This window comes from Scyliorhinus canicula, chromosome 20, assembly GCF_902713615.1.
Source record: "Scyliorhinus canicula chromosome 20, sScyCan1.1, whole genome shotgun sequence".
NCBI lineage: Eukaryota > Metazoa > Chordata > Chondrichthyes > Carcharhiniformes > Scyliorhinidae > Scyliorhinus > Scyliorhinus canicula.
In genome coordinates this window covers 85619196-85637277 of record NC_052165.1, presented here as the reverse complement: position 1 = coordinate 85637277, position 18082 = coordinate 85619196, and the positions used below count along the sequence as shown (strand labels likewise).

Sequence of the window (18082 nt, the reverse complement as noted above, 5' to 3'; positions counted from 1 at the left end):
TCTGTCAGCCTCTGCCGTGCTAATATATCGACCGTTCTTTCAAACACTTCATTCCATCTCCATTGTATCTTCACTTAACCAACTCCATTGCCGTGGAAAAGCAGACGAGACGGTGCCATCGTGGTCATGTCACTGGACACTGATCCTGAGGCAGGCTTGTGCTCCGGGGAGGGATACAAGTTCAAATCCCACCGCAGCAACTGGTTGAATTTTAATTTAATGAATAAAGAGTTGCAATTGTAAACTCGTCTCAGTAACAGTGACCATGGCAACGATCTCGATTGGCGTAAAAAACCCCATCTGGTTTGCTAATGTCATTGAGGAAGGAAATCTGCCACCCTTACCTGGTCTGACCTACATGCGACTCCAGAGCGAGACATTTAGTTGAAGGGCAATTAGGGATGGGCCCAGCCAGCGACACCCACATCCCATGAAAGAAATAAACTTTTTCTGTTTTACAAGCCTTCTGATCCCTGGGAACATCCTTCAACGTTTCAGTTGCTATCTAAAACTGGTCTTCATCAGTCAGGGAAGTTGGGAATCTCTGCTGCCGTTGTCCAGGACGTTGATGAGGCTGCACCTGGAGTATTGTGTTCAGTTTTGGTCGCTTTGCTACAGGAACAATGTTATTAAACTGGAGAGAGCGCAGAAGAGATTCACAAGGATGTTGCCAGGACTCAGTGGACAGGCTAGGACTATTTGGTTGGCATAAACAAAGAACAAAGAAAATTACAGCACAGGAACAGGCCCTTCGGCCCTCCCAGCCTGCGCCGATCCAGATCCTTTATCTAAACCTGTCGCCTATTTAGGATCTACTTCCCTCTGTTCCCGCCTATTCATATATCTGTCCAGATGTATCTTAAATGATGCTATCGTGCCTGCCTCTACCACCTCCGCTGGCAAAGCGTTCCAGGCACCCACCACCCTCTGCGTAATAAACTTCCCACGCACATCTCCCTTAAACTTTCCCCCTCTCACCTTGAAATCGTGACCCCTTGTAATTGACACCCCCACTCTTGGAAAAAGCTTGTTGCTATCCACCCTGTCCATACCTCTCATAATTTTGTAAAAATCAATCAGGTTCCCCCTCAACCTCCGTCTTTCCAACAAAAACAATCCTAATCTACTCAACCTTTCTTCATAGCTAGCACCCTCCATACCAGGCAACATCCTGGTGAACCTCCTCTGCACCCTCTCTAAAGCATCCACATCCTTCTGGTAATGTGGCGACCAGAACTGCACGCAGTATTCCAAATGTGGCCTAACCAAAGTCCGATACAACTGTAACATGACCTGCCGACTCTTGTACTGAATACCCTGTCTGATGAAGGCAAGCATGCTGTATGCCTTCTAGACCACTCTATCGACCTGCGCAGCCACCTTCAGGGTACAATGGACCTGAACTCCCAGTGGAGCAGTTTGGGCTGTTAATTCTCTGATTGATTTTATGATTGCAATGCCAAATGGGGCATGAACAATAGCCACCATAAAGAGAAAAACAGCTAGTCTGACTCTGGATCTGGGGAAGGCTGACTTGCAACAGGGTGTGGCAGAGACTGTGCGTTGTCTACAGAACAAATCTATTCATGGTCAAAGCAACAAGAGAGAGAGATTCTCAAAACAGAATTTAACACAATTCAGAACCAATTTATACCCTGAAGGACAAGAGGCCTTGCCAACTAAACCCAGCCATGGACACCTAATGAGGTAAGACACATAAAAACTGAAAGAATCAGCAGACAAGAATAGCAGGAGTGTTGACAGCTGGGAGAAAACGTGACAAAACGTACGGTAAGAATTGCAAAACGTAATATGAAAAGAAACTCACGACGGATGTCAAAATCAACAGACGCATATTTTCCAATAGCATTTAGGGAAAAGGGAGTAGTCAGCAAAAATATGATGAACATGTTCAATCATTACTTTGTGTCAGTGTTTCCCAGTAACGAAAGAGACCAGAGTTATCAAGTCCCCCCTCCACCTTCTTTGGTGAATATGCCCAGCTTCGCCAACCCTAACCTCGTCTCTAAAACTCCCCAGCCCGGATCCATTCTGGAAAATCTCCTCCGCACCCTCGCAAGGCCCCTCACATCCTTCCTGAAGTGTGGACCAGAACTGGACACAAATCAGGGCATCAGCAGAAATGTATAAAGGTTCAGCATAACTTCACTGCTTGTGGATCAATGCTTCTGTTATTCTTGATTATTTCCTAAAAGCGAGCCTCACGGGGCTGGCCCAGTATTTGTTGCCCATCCCTAATTTCCTTTGGAAAGATGGTGGTGAGCGGCCTTCTTGAACCGCTGCAGTTCCTGTAGTGCAAAGAGGAGCATCTCTGTAATTGTGGGTGACCAATCTGCATATAGATTGGGCAAATCAAATTAGCCACAATACCGTAGAGGAGGAATTCCTGGAGTGTATACGGGATGGATTTCTGGATCAGTATGTTGAGGAGCCAACTAGAGAACAGGCTATCCTAGATTGGGTACTGTTGCGGGATCTCTGTGTCTATTCGTGTACCTGTAATACCGTATCATCCACCAAATAACAGCTATTCAACACTGGCTTCTTGCGTTAAAGCAATTTGCTACTTTTATTTTGTCAACTTCTAGTGTCTATTGGTAATCTTCAATTTTCAAGGACAAAATTTAGGGTGTTCCGATTAGCCCTGCAGCAAGCTAGTCAGAATGATTGCCTTTCGCAAATACAGATTGTTGAATTCAAAATACAATGACAGCTCAAAGTAATTTCTTCAAATCAAGATACACAGTACACAAAGACTGCGCAGTTTAAAATGGAATAAAGTAGCGGTTTTGCAAAGCAAGCAGATAGAATAGGTTTCAGAGGACAGGTTGAATTGATTGTAGAATGGCTTTCCCATTCCCGATACCTGAACTTTTAAGAAGATTACCATCTTTAAAGTTTTGTCCTTTTTACACCTGTGATTGGTTTTAACTAATCTATAATTCATTCAATTCGGCCGAAGTGTCAAATTAGGAGATAAAAGATTTCTGTATTTTTCCACTCGGAGAAAACCTTTCCCACCAAAGATTCTTACGATGGGGTGACTTGTTACCATGTACACGGAACTGGATCTTAGCCCAGCTCTCGAATCCAAAGAGTCTTTCTGTCAGTTTGGCCTTGCAAATCCTCACATTCTGCTTATCTGATCGTCTCACAAGCATTTCTTACAGTTATGATTAATGTATATTGATTTAAAATTTTACTTAATATGTTTTTAAAAAATAATTTCTTCCTTTAACCCTTTTTACCTATAATAAAAGGTTAGTTTCTATCAGCTGTGTACTGAGAACAGAATCATTGCCAATCTAATTGTGAGAAACACCTTGGGGATGAGCGAACATAATATGATAGAATTTTTCATCAAGGTAGAGAGTGAAGTAGTTGATTGTGAGGCTAAGCTCCTGAATCTTAATTAAGGAAACTACGATGATTTAAGGCTCGAGTTGGCTATGATCGATTGGGGAATATTACTTAAAGGGATGACAGTGGATAGGCAATAGGAAATATTCAAGGAACGCATGGGGGAACTACAGTTCATTCCTGCCTGGCACAAAAATAAAGCAGGAAAGGTGGCCGATCCATGGCTTACAAAGGAAATCCAAGGAAGAGGCACACAAATTGGCCAAAAAGAAAACAACAGACCTGAGCATCGGGAGCAGTTTAGAATTCAGCAAAGGAGGACAAAGGGATTGATTAAGAAGGGGAATATAGAGTACTAGAGTAAGCAAGGGAACATAAAAAATGACTGTAAAAATTTCTACAGGTGTGAGAAGAGTAAACGATTGGTGAAGACATTGTCAGAAACATGGGAATTTAGAATGGAAAACCCATGGGCCTCATACCTACATGAAGGAACCGGCCTGAGATACAGTGGATGCATTGGTGGCTATATTCCAGGATTCTATAGACTGCGGAACATTTCCTGTGGATTGGAGGGTAGCTAATGTTACTCCACTATTTAAAGAGGGAGGTGGGGAATTATAGACCAGTCAGCTTCACGTCGGTAGTGGGTAAGATTCTAGAGTCCATTCCAAAATACTTAATAGCTGAGCACTTGGAAAACAGCGGCAGGATCGGACAGAGTCAGCATGGATTTACGAAAGGGAAATCATGCTTGACAAATCTACTGGAATTCTTTGAGGATGTATCTAGCAGAGTTGATGAGAGGGAGCCAGTGGATGTGGTTTATTTGGATTTTCAGAAAGTTTTCAATGAAGTTCCGAATAAGAGATTAGCGTGTAAACTTAAAGTGCATAGGATTGGGGGTAATGTATTGAGACAGATAGAAAACTGGTTGGAAGACAGGAAACAAAGAGTAGAAATAAACGCGTCTTTTTCCAAATGACAAGCGGTGACTAGTGGGATAGAATCACAGATAATACAGTGCAGAAGAGGCCCTTCAGCCCATCGAATCTGCACTGACGCATGAGAAACACCTGACCTGCCGACCGAATCCCATTTTCCAGCACTTGGCCCATAGTCTTGAATGTTATAACGTTCCAAGTTCTCATCCAGGTACCACCCTCCCAGTACATTCCAGACCGTCACCATCCTCTACGTAAAAAGGTTTTCTCTCAAATCACTCTTAAACCTCCTGCCCCTGACCTTGAATGTGTGTACCCTCGTAAATGACCCTTCAACTAAGGGGAACAGCTGCTCCCTATCCACCCTGTCCATGCCCCTCATAATCTTACACCTCGATCAGGTCACCCCTCCGTCTTCTCTGCTGCAGCAAAAACAACCCAAGCCTGTCCAACCTCTCTTCATAACTTAAACGTTCCATCCCCGGCAGCATCCTGGGGAATCTCCTCTGCACCCCCTCCAGTGCAATCACATCCTTCCTGTAATGTGGCGGCCAGAACTGCACACGGTACTCCAGCTGCGGCCTCACCAAACTTCTATACAGCTCCAACGTGACCTCCCTGCTTTTGTAACCTCTGTCTCGATTGATAAAAGCGAGTGTCTCATCTGCCATTTTCACCAGCCTATTGATCGGCCCTTCTGCCTTCAGAGATCTATGAACTTTGTCCCTCGAAACTTCCCAGTGTCAGGCCATTCATTGAATATTTCGTTGTTACATTACTCTCCTGACATGCATCAAACAATCTGGATGTTTCATCATAATCTCTATGTCCCTAATTGTTTAAGGAGCCCTGGCCTTGCTTCCCCTGCCATTCATCCTTGTTTGTTCCCAGCCTGTATCTCAGACATGTCCTCCTTAAAGATCACTCGTTGTCCCATTTTATTGTTCCCGTGCCAGCCTCCCCGAACAGGCGCCGAAATGTGGCGACTAGGGGATTTTCACAGTAACTTCATTTGAAACCTACTTGTGACAATAAGCAATTTTCATTTCATTTCATGATAGTTACTTTCCATCTGTCTTTGGTTCGATTTAACCCGGGTGAGTCAGTTCCCTTTGCAATTTAGCCGCCTCTCAATTTTGAATGTTGGATTATTTTTGCCTTTTCTCCATTTACTAATCTAAACCTTATGATATGATAATCACTCTTACCAACTGTTCCTCCTCAAAGAAACCTGGCCCACCTCATTTCCAAGCGCTAGATTTAGCAATACCTCCTTTCTAGTTGAGCTAAGAACATACTGACACATTTCAGAAATGTTACCCCCTCTTCTGGCATTGTCCCAGCTGATATTTGGATAATTCAAGTTCCCCCGATATCGGGCTGGATTCTCCGATTTTGAGACTATGTCCGGAGGGTGTCGAGCTTTACGGTGAAAAAGTCAGCGTGGGGGGGGGGGGGGGGGGGGGGGGGGGGGGGGGGGGCGGGGGGGGCGGGGGGGGGGGGGGGGGGGGGCTAGCAGCTGCTCCAGGTAAAACTCCCGGTGTTCCCGACATAAACGGCCGGAGAATTGCCGGGTCCGGGGCCGTCAACCTGCAGCGGGTCGTACAACATGGTGCCGGCCGAGCAGACCCGACCTGCTGGATAGTACACCCCTGTAACTCCCCTCGCCACTTTGGACCACCCCCCCTCCCCACTTTGGACCCCCCCAGTTCCCTCAGACCCCGCTGAAGCCCCCCTGGCCAGCGGAACGGCTCCCCTCCGCAGCCAGCATGCGAGGTAGACGGAAGCTGAGAGCTGGCTTGTCCCGTGCCATCGGGAACTCGGCCCATCAGGGCGGTGCATCGGGGGGAGGGCCTTCAGGTGACGTCCTGAGACAGTCCCTACGGCGTACTCCCCAATGACGGATGTTTTGGAGGGGGCGGAGCATCCGAAATTGCGATTTCGGTATGAAAAGGAATTCACCCGATGGCCGATTACGATATCGGTGTCTGGCAATGGAGAATCCCACCCAGAGTCTTTCCATCATTTTTAGCTTTTGTACATTTCCGTGATCACCCTGCACATTTCCACCTTTAACCCTCTTCCTATTCGGAGCTGATTGGAATACCCCCAGTAATGTGATCGAACACTTTGTTTCTCCATTCCTGACATAGAATCAGAGAAAAATTACAGCACAGAATGAGGCCATTCGGCCCATCTTGTCCATGCCAGCCCGAGGACTCCCTTTCTAACCCCACCTTCCTGCACCCGGCCCACAGCCCTGCAGCTGACAGCACTTAAGGTGCAGATCCAGGTACTGTTTAAAAGAGTTTCGGATCTCTGCCTCCAGCACCAACTGGAGCAGCGAATTCCAGACTCCCACTACCCTCCGTGTACAAACGTTCTTCCTCATGTCCCCTCGACACCTTCTGCCTCTTATCTTGAATCTATGTCCCCTGGTTCTAGCATTCTCTGCCAGGGGAAACAATTTTATCCCATCCACCCATCTCTTCCCCCTCATAATTTCATACACCTCAATTAAGTCACCCCTCAGCTGTCTTTGTTGGAAGGAAACTAACCCCAACCTATCCAATCGCTCCTCATAGCGACACTTTTCTAGTCCCGGCAACATTCGTGTCAACCTACTCTGTACTCAGAGCAATAATGTCCTTCCTGTAATGTGGCGACCAGAACTGCACACTTCAGTTGTGGCCTCACCAGTGTTTCATCTAATTCTCACATTACATCCTTACTTTTCTATTCTATACCTCTGCCAATGAAGGAGAACATTCCATATGCTTTCTTAACAACCTTGTCTACTTGAAGTGTTGCCTTTAGGCACCTGTGTACGTGTACGCCACGATCTCTCACTTTGTTAGTATATTCCCATTTATTGTGTGCTCCCTACCACTGTTCGACCCCCCCCCCCCCTAAATGCATGACCTCACACTTCAAATCCATCTTGCTCCCTCAAGGATATCCCCTCTTCAGAACTCTGCACCGACTTCCCTAATCAGTTGTGCCTCCCCATCTCCCTTTTTTCCTTCTCTATCTTTCTCTAGCCCCTTCTCAGGAGCTGGTTTAGCACAGGGCTAAATCGCTGGCTTTGAAAGCAGACCAAGGCAGGCCAGCAGCACGGTTCGATTCCCGTTCCAGCCTCCCCGAACAGGCGCCGGAATGTGGCGACTAGGGGCTTTTCCACAGTAACTTCATTTGAAGCCTACTTGTGACAATAAGCGATTTTCATTTCATTTTCCTGAACACTTTATATCCTTGAAAATTAAGTGCTCAATCCTCACTATTTTAAAATCTTTCCATTATTGTCTCTGCATCACCTTCCCCTCTGACCGTTGGGACATTAACAGAGCACTGGGCATATTTTCAGAAGGGAGGGAGGAAGGGCAGCACGGTGGTGGAGTGGTTGGCATTGCTGCCTCTCAGCGCCAGGTTCCAGGTTCGATTCCCAGCTTGGTTCACTGTCTGTGCGCAGTCTGCACGTTAACATAAGAACAGAAGAACTCGGAGCAAGAGTCGGCCATCTGGCCCCTCGAGCCTGCTCCGCCATTCAATGAGATCATGGCTGATCTTTTTTGGACTCAGCTCTCCGGCCACTTCTCCCCGTGTCTGCGTGGGTTTCCTCAGGGTGCTCCCGTTTCCTCCCACAGTCCAAAGACGTGCAGCAGAGGAGGATTGGATGTTATAATTTGCCCCTCAGGATGAGGTAACAGGGCAGGGTTTGGGCCCAGGGAAGGTGCTCTTTCAAAGGGTTGGTGCAGACTCAATGGGCCAAATGGCCTCGTCCTGTACTGCAGGGATTCGTCAAAGTGGAAACAGGAAGGTTGAAGCCTTGCATTTCCTCCCAGTGAGAGCAGGAATAGAAATATCAATCTGCCATTTCATCCAGGGGCAGGAGGAAAGGTTTCAGCGCCCCGGGCTACTGAGAGCAGTTCTGGGGCAACGACCCCTATTCAAAGAGAAGGGGCTTCAAGCAACATAACTGGGTTCAGTCAGCTTCGTAATGTTCAACAATCCGGTTTGCACGAGATTTCTAACGAATGGGAAGGGGAAGGTGGGAATGTACAGAGATGGCAGGTAAGCTGCAGGAGGCGGCGTGGGGAATAACCCCAGGATTCGATGATGCTTTGTTTCTGTTCTTTCTTCAGGCTATTTCAGAACATGGGTTACTGCGAAAGACACGAGAAAAAGAAGTGAGTTTACCCCTCCAAACAACTGAATAAATATCACTCCCCAAAACACAGTGGACAGATTGACCCCTATGCACACTGACCCTGTGTACAGAGTGACCCCTGTCCACACTGACCCTGTCTACAGTGACCCCTGCCACACTGACCCTGTGTACAGTGACCCCTGCCACACTGACCCTGTGTACAGTGACCCCTGTCCAAACTGACCCTGTGTACAGAGTGACCCCTGTCCACACTGACGCTGTGTACAGAGTGACCCCTGTCCACACTGACCCTGTGTACAGAGTGACCCCTGTCCACACTGACCCTGTGTACAGAGTGACCCCTGTCCACACTGACCCTGTGTACAGAGTGACCCCTGTCCACACTGACCCTGTGTACAGAGTGACCCTGTCCACACTGACCCTGTGTACAGAGTGACCCCTGTCCACACTGACCCTGTGTACAGAGTGACCCCTGTCCACACTGACCCTGTGTACAGAGTGACCCCCGTCCACACTGACCCTGTGTACAGAGTGACCCCTGTCCACACTGACCCTGTGTACAGAGTGACCCCTGTCCACACTGACCCTGTGTACACAGTGACCCCCGTCCACCCTGACCCTGTGTACACAGTGACCCCTGTCCACACTGACCCTGTGTACACAGTGACCCCTGTCCACCCTGACCCTGTGTACACAGTGACCCCTGTCCACCCTGACCCTGTGTACAGAGTGACCCCCGTCCACCCTGACGCTGTGTACACAGTGACCCCCGTCCACCCTGACCCTGTGTACACAGTGACCCCCGTCCACCCTGACCCTGTGTCCACAGTGACCCCCGTCCACACTGACCCTGTGTACAGAGTGACCCCTGTCCACACTGACCCTGTGCACAGAGTGACCCCCGTCCACACTGACCCTGTGTACACAGTGACCCCCGTCCACCCTGACCCTGTGTACAGAGTGACCCCCGTCCACCCTGACCCTGTGTACACAGTGACCCCCGTCCACACTGACCCTGTGTACAGAGTGACCCCCGTCCACCCTGACCCTGTGTACAGAGTGACACCCGTCCACACTGACCCTGTGCACAGAGTGACCCCTGTCCACACTGACCTTGTACAGAGTGACCCCTGTCCACACTGACCCTGTGTACACAGTGACCCCTGTCCACACTGACCCTGTGTACACAGTGACCCCCGTCCACACTGACCCTGTGTACAGAGTGACCCCTGTCCACACTGACCCTGTGTACAGAGTGACCCCTGACACACTGACCCTGTGTACACAGTGACCCCTGTCCACACTGACCCTGTGTAGAGTGACCCCTGACACACTGACCCTGTGTACACAGTGACCCCTGTCCACACTGACCCTGTGTACAGAGTGACCCCTGTCCACCCTGACCCTGTGTACAGAGTGACCCCTGTCCACACTGACCCTGTGTACACAGTGACCCCCGTCCACCCTGACCCTGTGTACACAGTGACCCCCGTCCACACTGACCCTGTGCACAGAGTGACCCCCGTCCACACTGACCCTGTGTACACAGTGACCCCCGTCCACCCTGACCCTGTGTACACAGTGACCCCCGTCCACACTGACCCTGTGTACACAGTGACCCCCGTCCACACTGACCCTGTGCACAGAGTGACCCCCGTCCACACTGACCCTGTGTACACAGTGACCCCCGTCCACCCTGACCCTGTGTACAGAGTGACCCCCGTCCACCTTGACCCTGTGTACAGAGTGACCCCTGTCCACCCTGACCCTGTGTACAGAGTGACCCCTGTCCACACTGACCCTGTATACACTGTGACCCCTGTCCACACTGACCCTGTGTACAGAGTGACCCCTGTCCACACTGACCCTGTCCACACTGACCCTGTGTACAGAGTGACCCCTGTCCACACTGACCCTGTATACACTGTGACCCCTGTCCACACTGACCCTGTGTACAGAGTGACCCCTGTCCACACTGACCCTGTGTACAGAGTGACCCCTGTCCACACTGACCCTGTGTACAGAGTGACCCCTGTCCACACTGACCCTGTGTACACAGTGACCCATGTCCACACGGACCCTGTGTACACAGTGACCCCTGTCCACACTGACCCTGTGTACACAGTGACCCCTGTCCACACTGACCCTGTGTACAGAGTGACCCCTGTCCACACTGACCCTGTGTACACAGTGACCCCTGTCCACACTGCTCCAGTCCTCTCTGACCAGGTTAACACTGCCCGTCGCTTGCCCTCTGACACAACAGTGCAGTGAATGAACCCTGGTAGGTTGTGGAGCCATTTCCCAGTTGCACATAGTGTAGAGCATGATCCCGTGAAGCTCAGGGTGCCATATACCACTTAGACATCGTGTAGAGAAAGACCCCGGGTGCTAGGGGCACCATTTCCCAGTGACGTATAGCGTAGAGGATGTTGCCAGGATCTGGTGATGGATTTGATTCTGTGTTTTTATATTTTAGGATATTTTAGATCGTGAGTCACAAACCAGGAAGTCAGAGAAACAAGTGAGTTAGTCCTTCTGAGCAAATAGTAAGAAGTCATACAACACCAGGTTAAAGTCCAACAGGTTTGTTTCGAATCACCTGACTCTGTGTCCACACTGACCCCTTGTCCACACTGACCCCCCCCTTGCCCACGCTGGCCGCTGTCCACACTGACCCCCACCCTTTTCCACGCTGATCCCTGTCCGCGCTGACCCCTGCCCATGCTGACCCCTGTCCACGCTGCCCTGTGTACCGAGTGACCTCTGTACTACCTGACCTTGTGTACAGAGTGACCCCTGTCCACACTGACCCTGTGTGCAGAGTGACTACTGTCCACACTGACCCTGTGTACAGAGTGACCCCTGTCCACACTGACCCTGTACAGAGTGACCCCTGTCCACACTGATCCTGTGTACAGAGTGACCCCAGTCCACACTGACCCTGTGTACACAGTGACCCCTGTCCACACTGACCCCTTGTCCACACTGACCCCCACCCTTTTCCACGCTGATCCCTGTCCACACTCACCCCCACCCTTTTCCACGCTGATCCCTGTCCACACTGACCCCACCCTTTTCCACGCTGATCCCTGTCCACACTCACCCCCACCCTTTTCCACGCTGATCCCTGTCCACACTCACCCCCACCCTTTTCCACGCTGATCCCTGTCCGCGCTGACCCCTGTCCACGCTGCCCTGTGTACCGAGTGACCCCTGTCCACGCTGACCCTGTGTACAGTGACCCCTGTTCACACTGACCCTGTGTACAGAGTGACCCCTGTCCACATTGACCCTGTGTACAGAGTGACCCCTGTCCACACTGACCCTGGGTACAGAGTGACCCCTGTCCACACTGACCCTGTGTACAGAGTGACCCCTGTCCACACTGACCCTGTGTACAGAGTGACCCCCGTCCACACTGACCCTGTGTACAGAGTGACCCCCGTCCACACTGACCCTGTGTACAGAGTGACCCCTGTCCACCCTGACCCTGTGTACACAGTGACCCCTGTCCACACTGACCCTGTGTACACAGTGACCCCTGTCCACACTGACCCTGTGTACACAGTGACCCCTGTCCACACTGACCCTGTGTACAGAGTGACCCCTGTCCTCACTGACCCTGTGTACAGAGTGACCCCTGTCCGCACTGACCCTGGGTACAGAGTGACCCCTGTCCACACTGACCCTGTGTACAGAGTGACCCCTGTCCACACTGACCCTGTGTACAGAGTGACCCCTGTCCACACTGACCCTGTGTACAGAGCGTCCACTGTCCACACTGACCCTGTGTACAGAGTGAACCATGTACACACTGACCCTGTGTACATAGTGAACCATGTACACACTGACCCTGTGTACAGAGTGACCCCTGTCCACACTGACCCTGTGTACACAGTGACCCCTGTCCACACTGACCCTGTGTACAGAGCGTCCACTGTCCACACTGACCCTGTGTACAGAGTGACCCCTGTCCACACTGACCCTGTGTACACAGTGACCCCTGTCCACACTGACCCTGTGTACACAGTGACCCCTGTCCACACTGACCCTGTGTACAGAGTGACCCCTGTCCACACTGACCCTGTGTACAGAGTGACCCCTGTCCACACTGACCCTGTGTACAGAGTGACCCCTGTCCACACTGACCCTGTGTACACAGTGACCCCTGTCCACACTGCTCCAGTCCTCTCTGACCAGGTTAACACTGCCCGTCGCTTGCCCTCTGACACAACAGTGCAGGGAATGAACCCTGGTAGGTTGTGGAGCCATTTCCCAGTTGCACATAGTGTAGAGCATGATCCCGTGAAGCTCAGGGTGCCATATACCACTTAGACATCGTGTAGAGAACGACCCCGGGTGCTAGGGGAACCATTTCCCAGTGACGTATAGCGTAGAGGATGTTGCCAGGATCCGGTGATGGATTTGATTCTGTGTTTTTATATTTTAGGATATTTTAGATCGTGAGTCACAAACCAGGAAGTCAGAGAAACAAGTGAGTTAGTCCTTCTGAGCAAATAGTAAGAAGTCATACAACACCAGGTTAAAGTCCAACAGGTTTGTTTCGAATCACCTGACCCTGTGTCCACACTGACCCCTTGTCCACACTGACCCCCCCCTTGCCCACGCTGACTCCTTGTCCACACTGACCCCTTGTCCACACTGACCCCCCCCTTGCCCACGCTGGCCGCTGTCCACACTGACCCCACCCTTTTCCACGCTGATCCCTGTCCGCGCTGACCTCTGTACACACTGACCCTGTGTACAGTGACCCTTGTCCACACTGACCCTGTGTACAGAGTGACCCCTGTCCACACTGACCGTGTTCAGAGTGACCCCTGTCCACACTGACCCTGTGTACAGAGTGACCCCTGTCCACACTGACCCTGTGTACAGAGTGACCCTTGTCCACACTGACCCTGTGTACAGAGTGACCCCTGTCCACACTGACCCTGTGTACAGAGTGACCCCTGTCCACACTGACCCTGTGTACAGAGTGACCCCTGTCCACACTAACCCTGTGTACAGAGTGACCCCTGCCCACAATGACCCTGTGTACAGAGTGACCCCTGTCCACACTGACCCTGTGTACAGAGTGACCCCTGTCCACACTGACCCTGTGTACAGAGTGACCCCTGTCCACACTGATCCTGTGTACAGAGCGACCCCTGTCTACACTGACCCCGTGTACAGAGCGACCCCTGTCCACACTGACCCTGTGTACAGAGCGACCCCTGTCTACACTGACCCCGTGTACAGAGCGACCCTTGTCCACACTGACCCTGTGTACAGTGACCCCTGTCCACACTGACCCTGTGTACAGAGTGACCCCTGTCCACACTGATCCTGTGTACAGAGCGACCCCTGTCTACACTGACCCCGTGTACAGAGCGACCCCTGTCCACACTGACCCTGTGTACAGAGCGACCCCTGTCCACACTGACCCCGTGTACAGAGCGACCCCTGTCTACACTGACCCTGTGTACAGAGTGACCCCTGTCCACACTGACCCTGTGTACAGAATGACCCCTGTCCACACTGAACCTGTGTACAGAGTGACCCCTGTCCACACTGACCCTGTGTACAGAGTGACCCCTGTCCACACTGACCCTGTGTACAGAGTGACGCCTGTCCACACTGACCCTGTGTACAGAGTGACCCCTGTCCACACTGACCCTGTGTACAGAGTGACCCCTGTCCACACTGATCCTGTGTACAGAGCGACCCCTGTCTACACTGAACCTGTGTACAGAGTGACCCCTGTCCACACTGACCCTGTGTACAGAGTGACCCCTGTCCACACTGACCCTGTGTACAGAGTGACGCCTGTCCACACTGACCCTGTGTACAGAGTGACCCCTGTCCACACTGACCCTGTGTACAGAGTGACCCCTGTCCACACTGACCCTGTGTACAGAGTGACCCCTGTCCACACTGACCCTGTGTACAGAGTGACGCCTGTCCACACTGACCCTGTGTACAGGGTGGCCCCTGTCCACACTGAACCTGTGTACAGAGTGACCCCTGTCCACACTGACCCTGTGTACAGAGTGACCCCTGTCCACACTGACCCTGTGTACAGAGTGACCCCTGTCCACACTGACCCTGTGTACAGAGTGACCCCTGTCCACACTGACCCTGTGTACACAGTGACCCCTGTCCACACTGACCCTGTGTACAGAGTGACCCCTGTCCACACTGACCTTGTGTACAGAGTGACCCCTGTCCACACTGCTCCAGTCCTCTCTGACCAGGTTAACACTGCCCGTCGCTTGCCCTCTGACACAACAGTGCAGAGAATGAACCCTGGTAGGTTGTGGATCCATTTCCCAGTTGCACATAGTGTAGAGCATGATCCCGTGAAGCTCAGGGTGCTATATACCAGTTAGACATCGTGTAGAGAACGACCCCGGGTGCTAGGGGCACCTTTTCCAGTGACGTATAGCGTAGAGGATGTTGCCAGGATCCGGTGATGGATTTGATTCTGTGTTTTTATATTTTAGGATATTTTAGATCGTGAGTCACAAACCAGGATGCCAGAGAAACAAGTGAGTTAGTCCTTCTGAGCAAATAGTAAGAAGTCATACAACACCAGGTTAAAGTCCAACAGGTTTGTTTCGAATCACCTGACCCTGTGTCCACACTGACCCCTTGTCCACACTGACCCCCCCCTTGCCCACGCTGACTCCTTGTCCACACTGACCCCACCCTTCCCCACGCTGACCCCTTCCCCACGCTGACCCCTTCCCCACGCTGACCCCTTCCCCACGCTGACCCCTTCCCCACGCTGACCCCTGTTTAAAGAGTGACCCCTGTCCACACTGACTCTGTGTACAGAGTGACCCCGGTCCGTACTGACCCTGTGTACAGACTGACCCCTGTCCACACTGACCCTGTGTACAGTGACCCCTGTCCACACTGACCCTTTGTACAGAGTGACCCCTGTCCACACTGACCCTGTGTACAGTGACCCCTGTCCACACTGACCCTGTGTACAGAGTGACCCCTGTCCACACTGACCCTGTGTACAGAGTGACCCCTGTCCACACTTACCCTGTGTACAGAGTGACCCCTGTCCACACTGACCCTGTGTACAGAGTGACCCCTGTCCACACTGACCCTGTGTACAGAGTGACCCCTGTCCACACTGACCCCGTGTACAGAGTGACCCCTGTCCACACTGACCCCGTGTACAGAGTGACCCCTGTCCACACTGACCCTGTGTACAGAGTGACCCCTGTCCACACTGACCCTGTGTACAGAGTGACCCCTGTCCACACTGACCCTGTGTACAGAGTGACCCCTGTCCACACTGACCCTGTGTACAGAGTGACCCCTGTCCACACTGACCCTGTGTACAGAGTGACCCCTGTCCACACTGACCCTGTGTACAGAATGACCCCTGTCCACACTGACCCTGTGTATAGAGTGACCCCTGTCCACACTGTCCCCGTGTACAGTGTAAACCCTGTCTGCACTGACCCCCGCTTGTCCACGCTGATCCCTTGTCCACGCTGATCCCTTGTCCACGCTGATCCCTTGTCCACGCTGACCCCTTGTCCACGCTGACCCCTTGGCCACGCTGACCCCTTGTCCACGCTGACCCCTTGTCCACGCTGACCCCTTGTCCACGCTGACCCCTTGTCCACGCTGACCCCTTGTCCACGCTGACCCCTTGTCCACGCTGACCCCTTGTCCACGCTGACCCCTTGTCCACGCTGACCCCTTGTCCACACTGACCCCTTGTCCACGCTGACCCCTTGTCCACGCTGACCCCTTGTCCACGCTGACCCCTTGTCCACGCTCACCCCTTGTCCACGCTCACCCCTTGTCCACGCTCACCCCTTGTCCACGCTCACCCCTTGTCCACGCTGACCCCTTGTCCACGCTCACCCCTTGTCCACGCTCACCCCTTGTCCACGCTCACCCCTTGTCCACGCTCACCCCTTGTCCACGCTCACCCCTTGTCCACGCTGACCCCTTGTCCACGCTCACCCCTTGTCCACACTGACCCCTTGTCCACACTGACCCCCATCCTTTTCCATGCTGAGCCCTGTCTGCGCTGACCCCTATCCACGCTGCCCTGTGTACAGAGTGACCTCTGTACTACCTGACCTTGTGTACAGAGTGACCCCTGTCCACACTGACCCCTGTCCACACTGACCCCTGTCCACACTGACCCCTGTCCACACTGACCCCTGTCCACGCTGACCCCTGTCCACGCTGACCCCTGTCCACGCTGACCCCTGTCCACACTGACCCCTGTCCACACTGACCCCTGTCCACACTGACCCCTGTATACAGAATGACCCCTGTCCACACTGACCCTGTGTACAGAGAGACCCCTGTACACACTGACCCTGTGTACAGAGTGACCCCTGTCCACACTGACCCTTTATACAGTAACCCCTGTCCACACTGACCCTGTGTACAGAGTGACCCCTGTCCACACTGACCCTGTGTACAGAGTGACCCCTGTCCACACTGACCCTGTGTACAGAGTGACCCCTGTCCACACTGACCCTGTGTACAGAGTGACCCCTGTCCACACTGACCCTGTGTACAGAGTGACCCCTGTCCACACTGACCCTGTGTACAGAGTGACCCCTGTCCACACTGACCCTGTGTACAGAGTGACCCCTGTCCACACTGACCCTGTGTACAGAGTGACCCCTGTCCACACTGACCCTGTGTACAGAGTGACCCCTGTCCACACTGACCCTGTTGTCTCTGTCCCAGTTTTCTGAATGTCCCCGTTGCTTTCTCATACTATCTTAATTCAGACCCTAAAACGACGTTTGCCACTGCGCATCACATGTGTTCTGTCGAAAGTATAACGCAGCCTTCCCCCGGGGATTGAATTGACGTTTCTCACAGGGTAGAAAATAATCCCGTGCAGCTCAGGGAGCCATTTCCCAGTTACACCTAGTGTAGAGAATGATCCCGGATACCTGGGGAGCCATTTCCCAGTTACACCTAGAGTAGAGAATGATTCTGGGTACCCGGGGAGCCATTTGAAAGTTACACCTAGTGTAGAGAATGATCCCGGGTACCTGGGGAGCCATTTGCCAGTTTCACCTAGTGTAGAGGATGATCCCGGGTACCCCGGGGAGCCGTTTGAAAGTTACACCTAGTGTAGAGATTGATCCCGGGTACCTGGGGAGCCATTTGCCAGTTACACCTTGTGTAGAGAATGATCCTGGGTACCCGGGGAGCCATTTGAAAGTTACACCTAGTGTAGAGAATGATCCCAGGTACCTGGGGAGTCATTTCCCAGTTACACCTAGAGTAGAGAATGATTCTGGGTACCCGGGGAGCCATTTGCCAGTTACACCTAGAGGAGAGAATGATTCTGTGTACCCGGGGAGCCATTTGCCAGTTACACATAGAGTAGAGAATGATTCTGGGTACCCGGGGAGCCATTTGCCAGTTACACCTAGAGTAGAGAATGATCCCGGGTACCCGGGGAGCCATTTGAAAGTTACACCTAGTGTAGAGAATGATCCCGGGCACCTGGGGAACCATTTGCCAGTTACATCTAGTGTAGAGAATGATTCCGGTTACCCAGGGAGCCATTTGCCAGTTA

General features: G+C 52.0%; 1 protein-coding gene across 1 annotated transcript in view; it reads left to right on the top strand.

Annotated features, from left to right (window-relative positions):
* LOC119954781 (F-actin-monooxygenase MICAL3-like) overlaps positions 1-18082 on the top strand; it is a 194071-nt gene that overhangs the window by 25477 nt on the left and 150512 nt on the right. Inside the window, exons 7-10 of the mRNA XM_038780321.1 lie at positions 8468-8512; positions 10973-11017; positions 12947-12991; positions 15000-15044. Of these exons, the coding sequence (XP_038636249.1) occupies positions 8468-8512; positions 10973-11017; positions 12947-12991; positions 15000-15044 (180 nt within the window). The remainder of the gene's footprint in view (positions 1-8467; positions 8513-10972; positions 11018-12946; positions 12992-14999; positions 15045-18082) is intronic.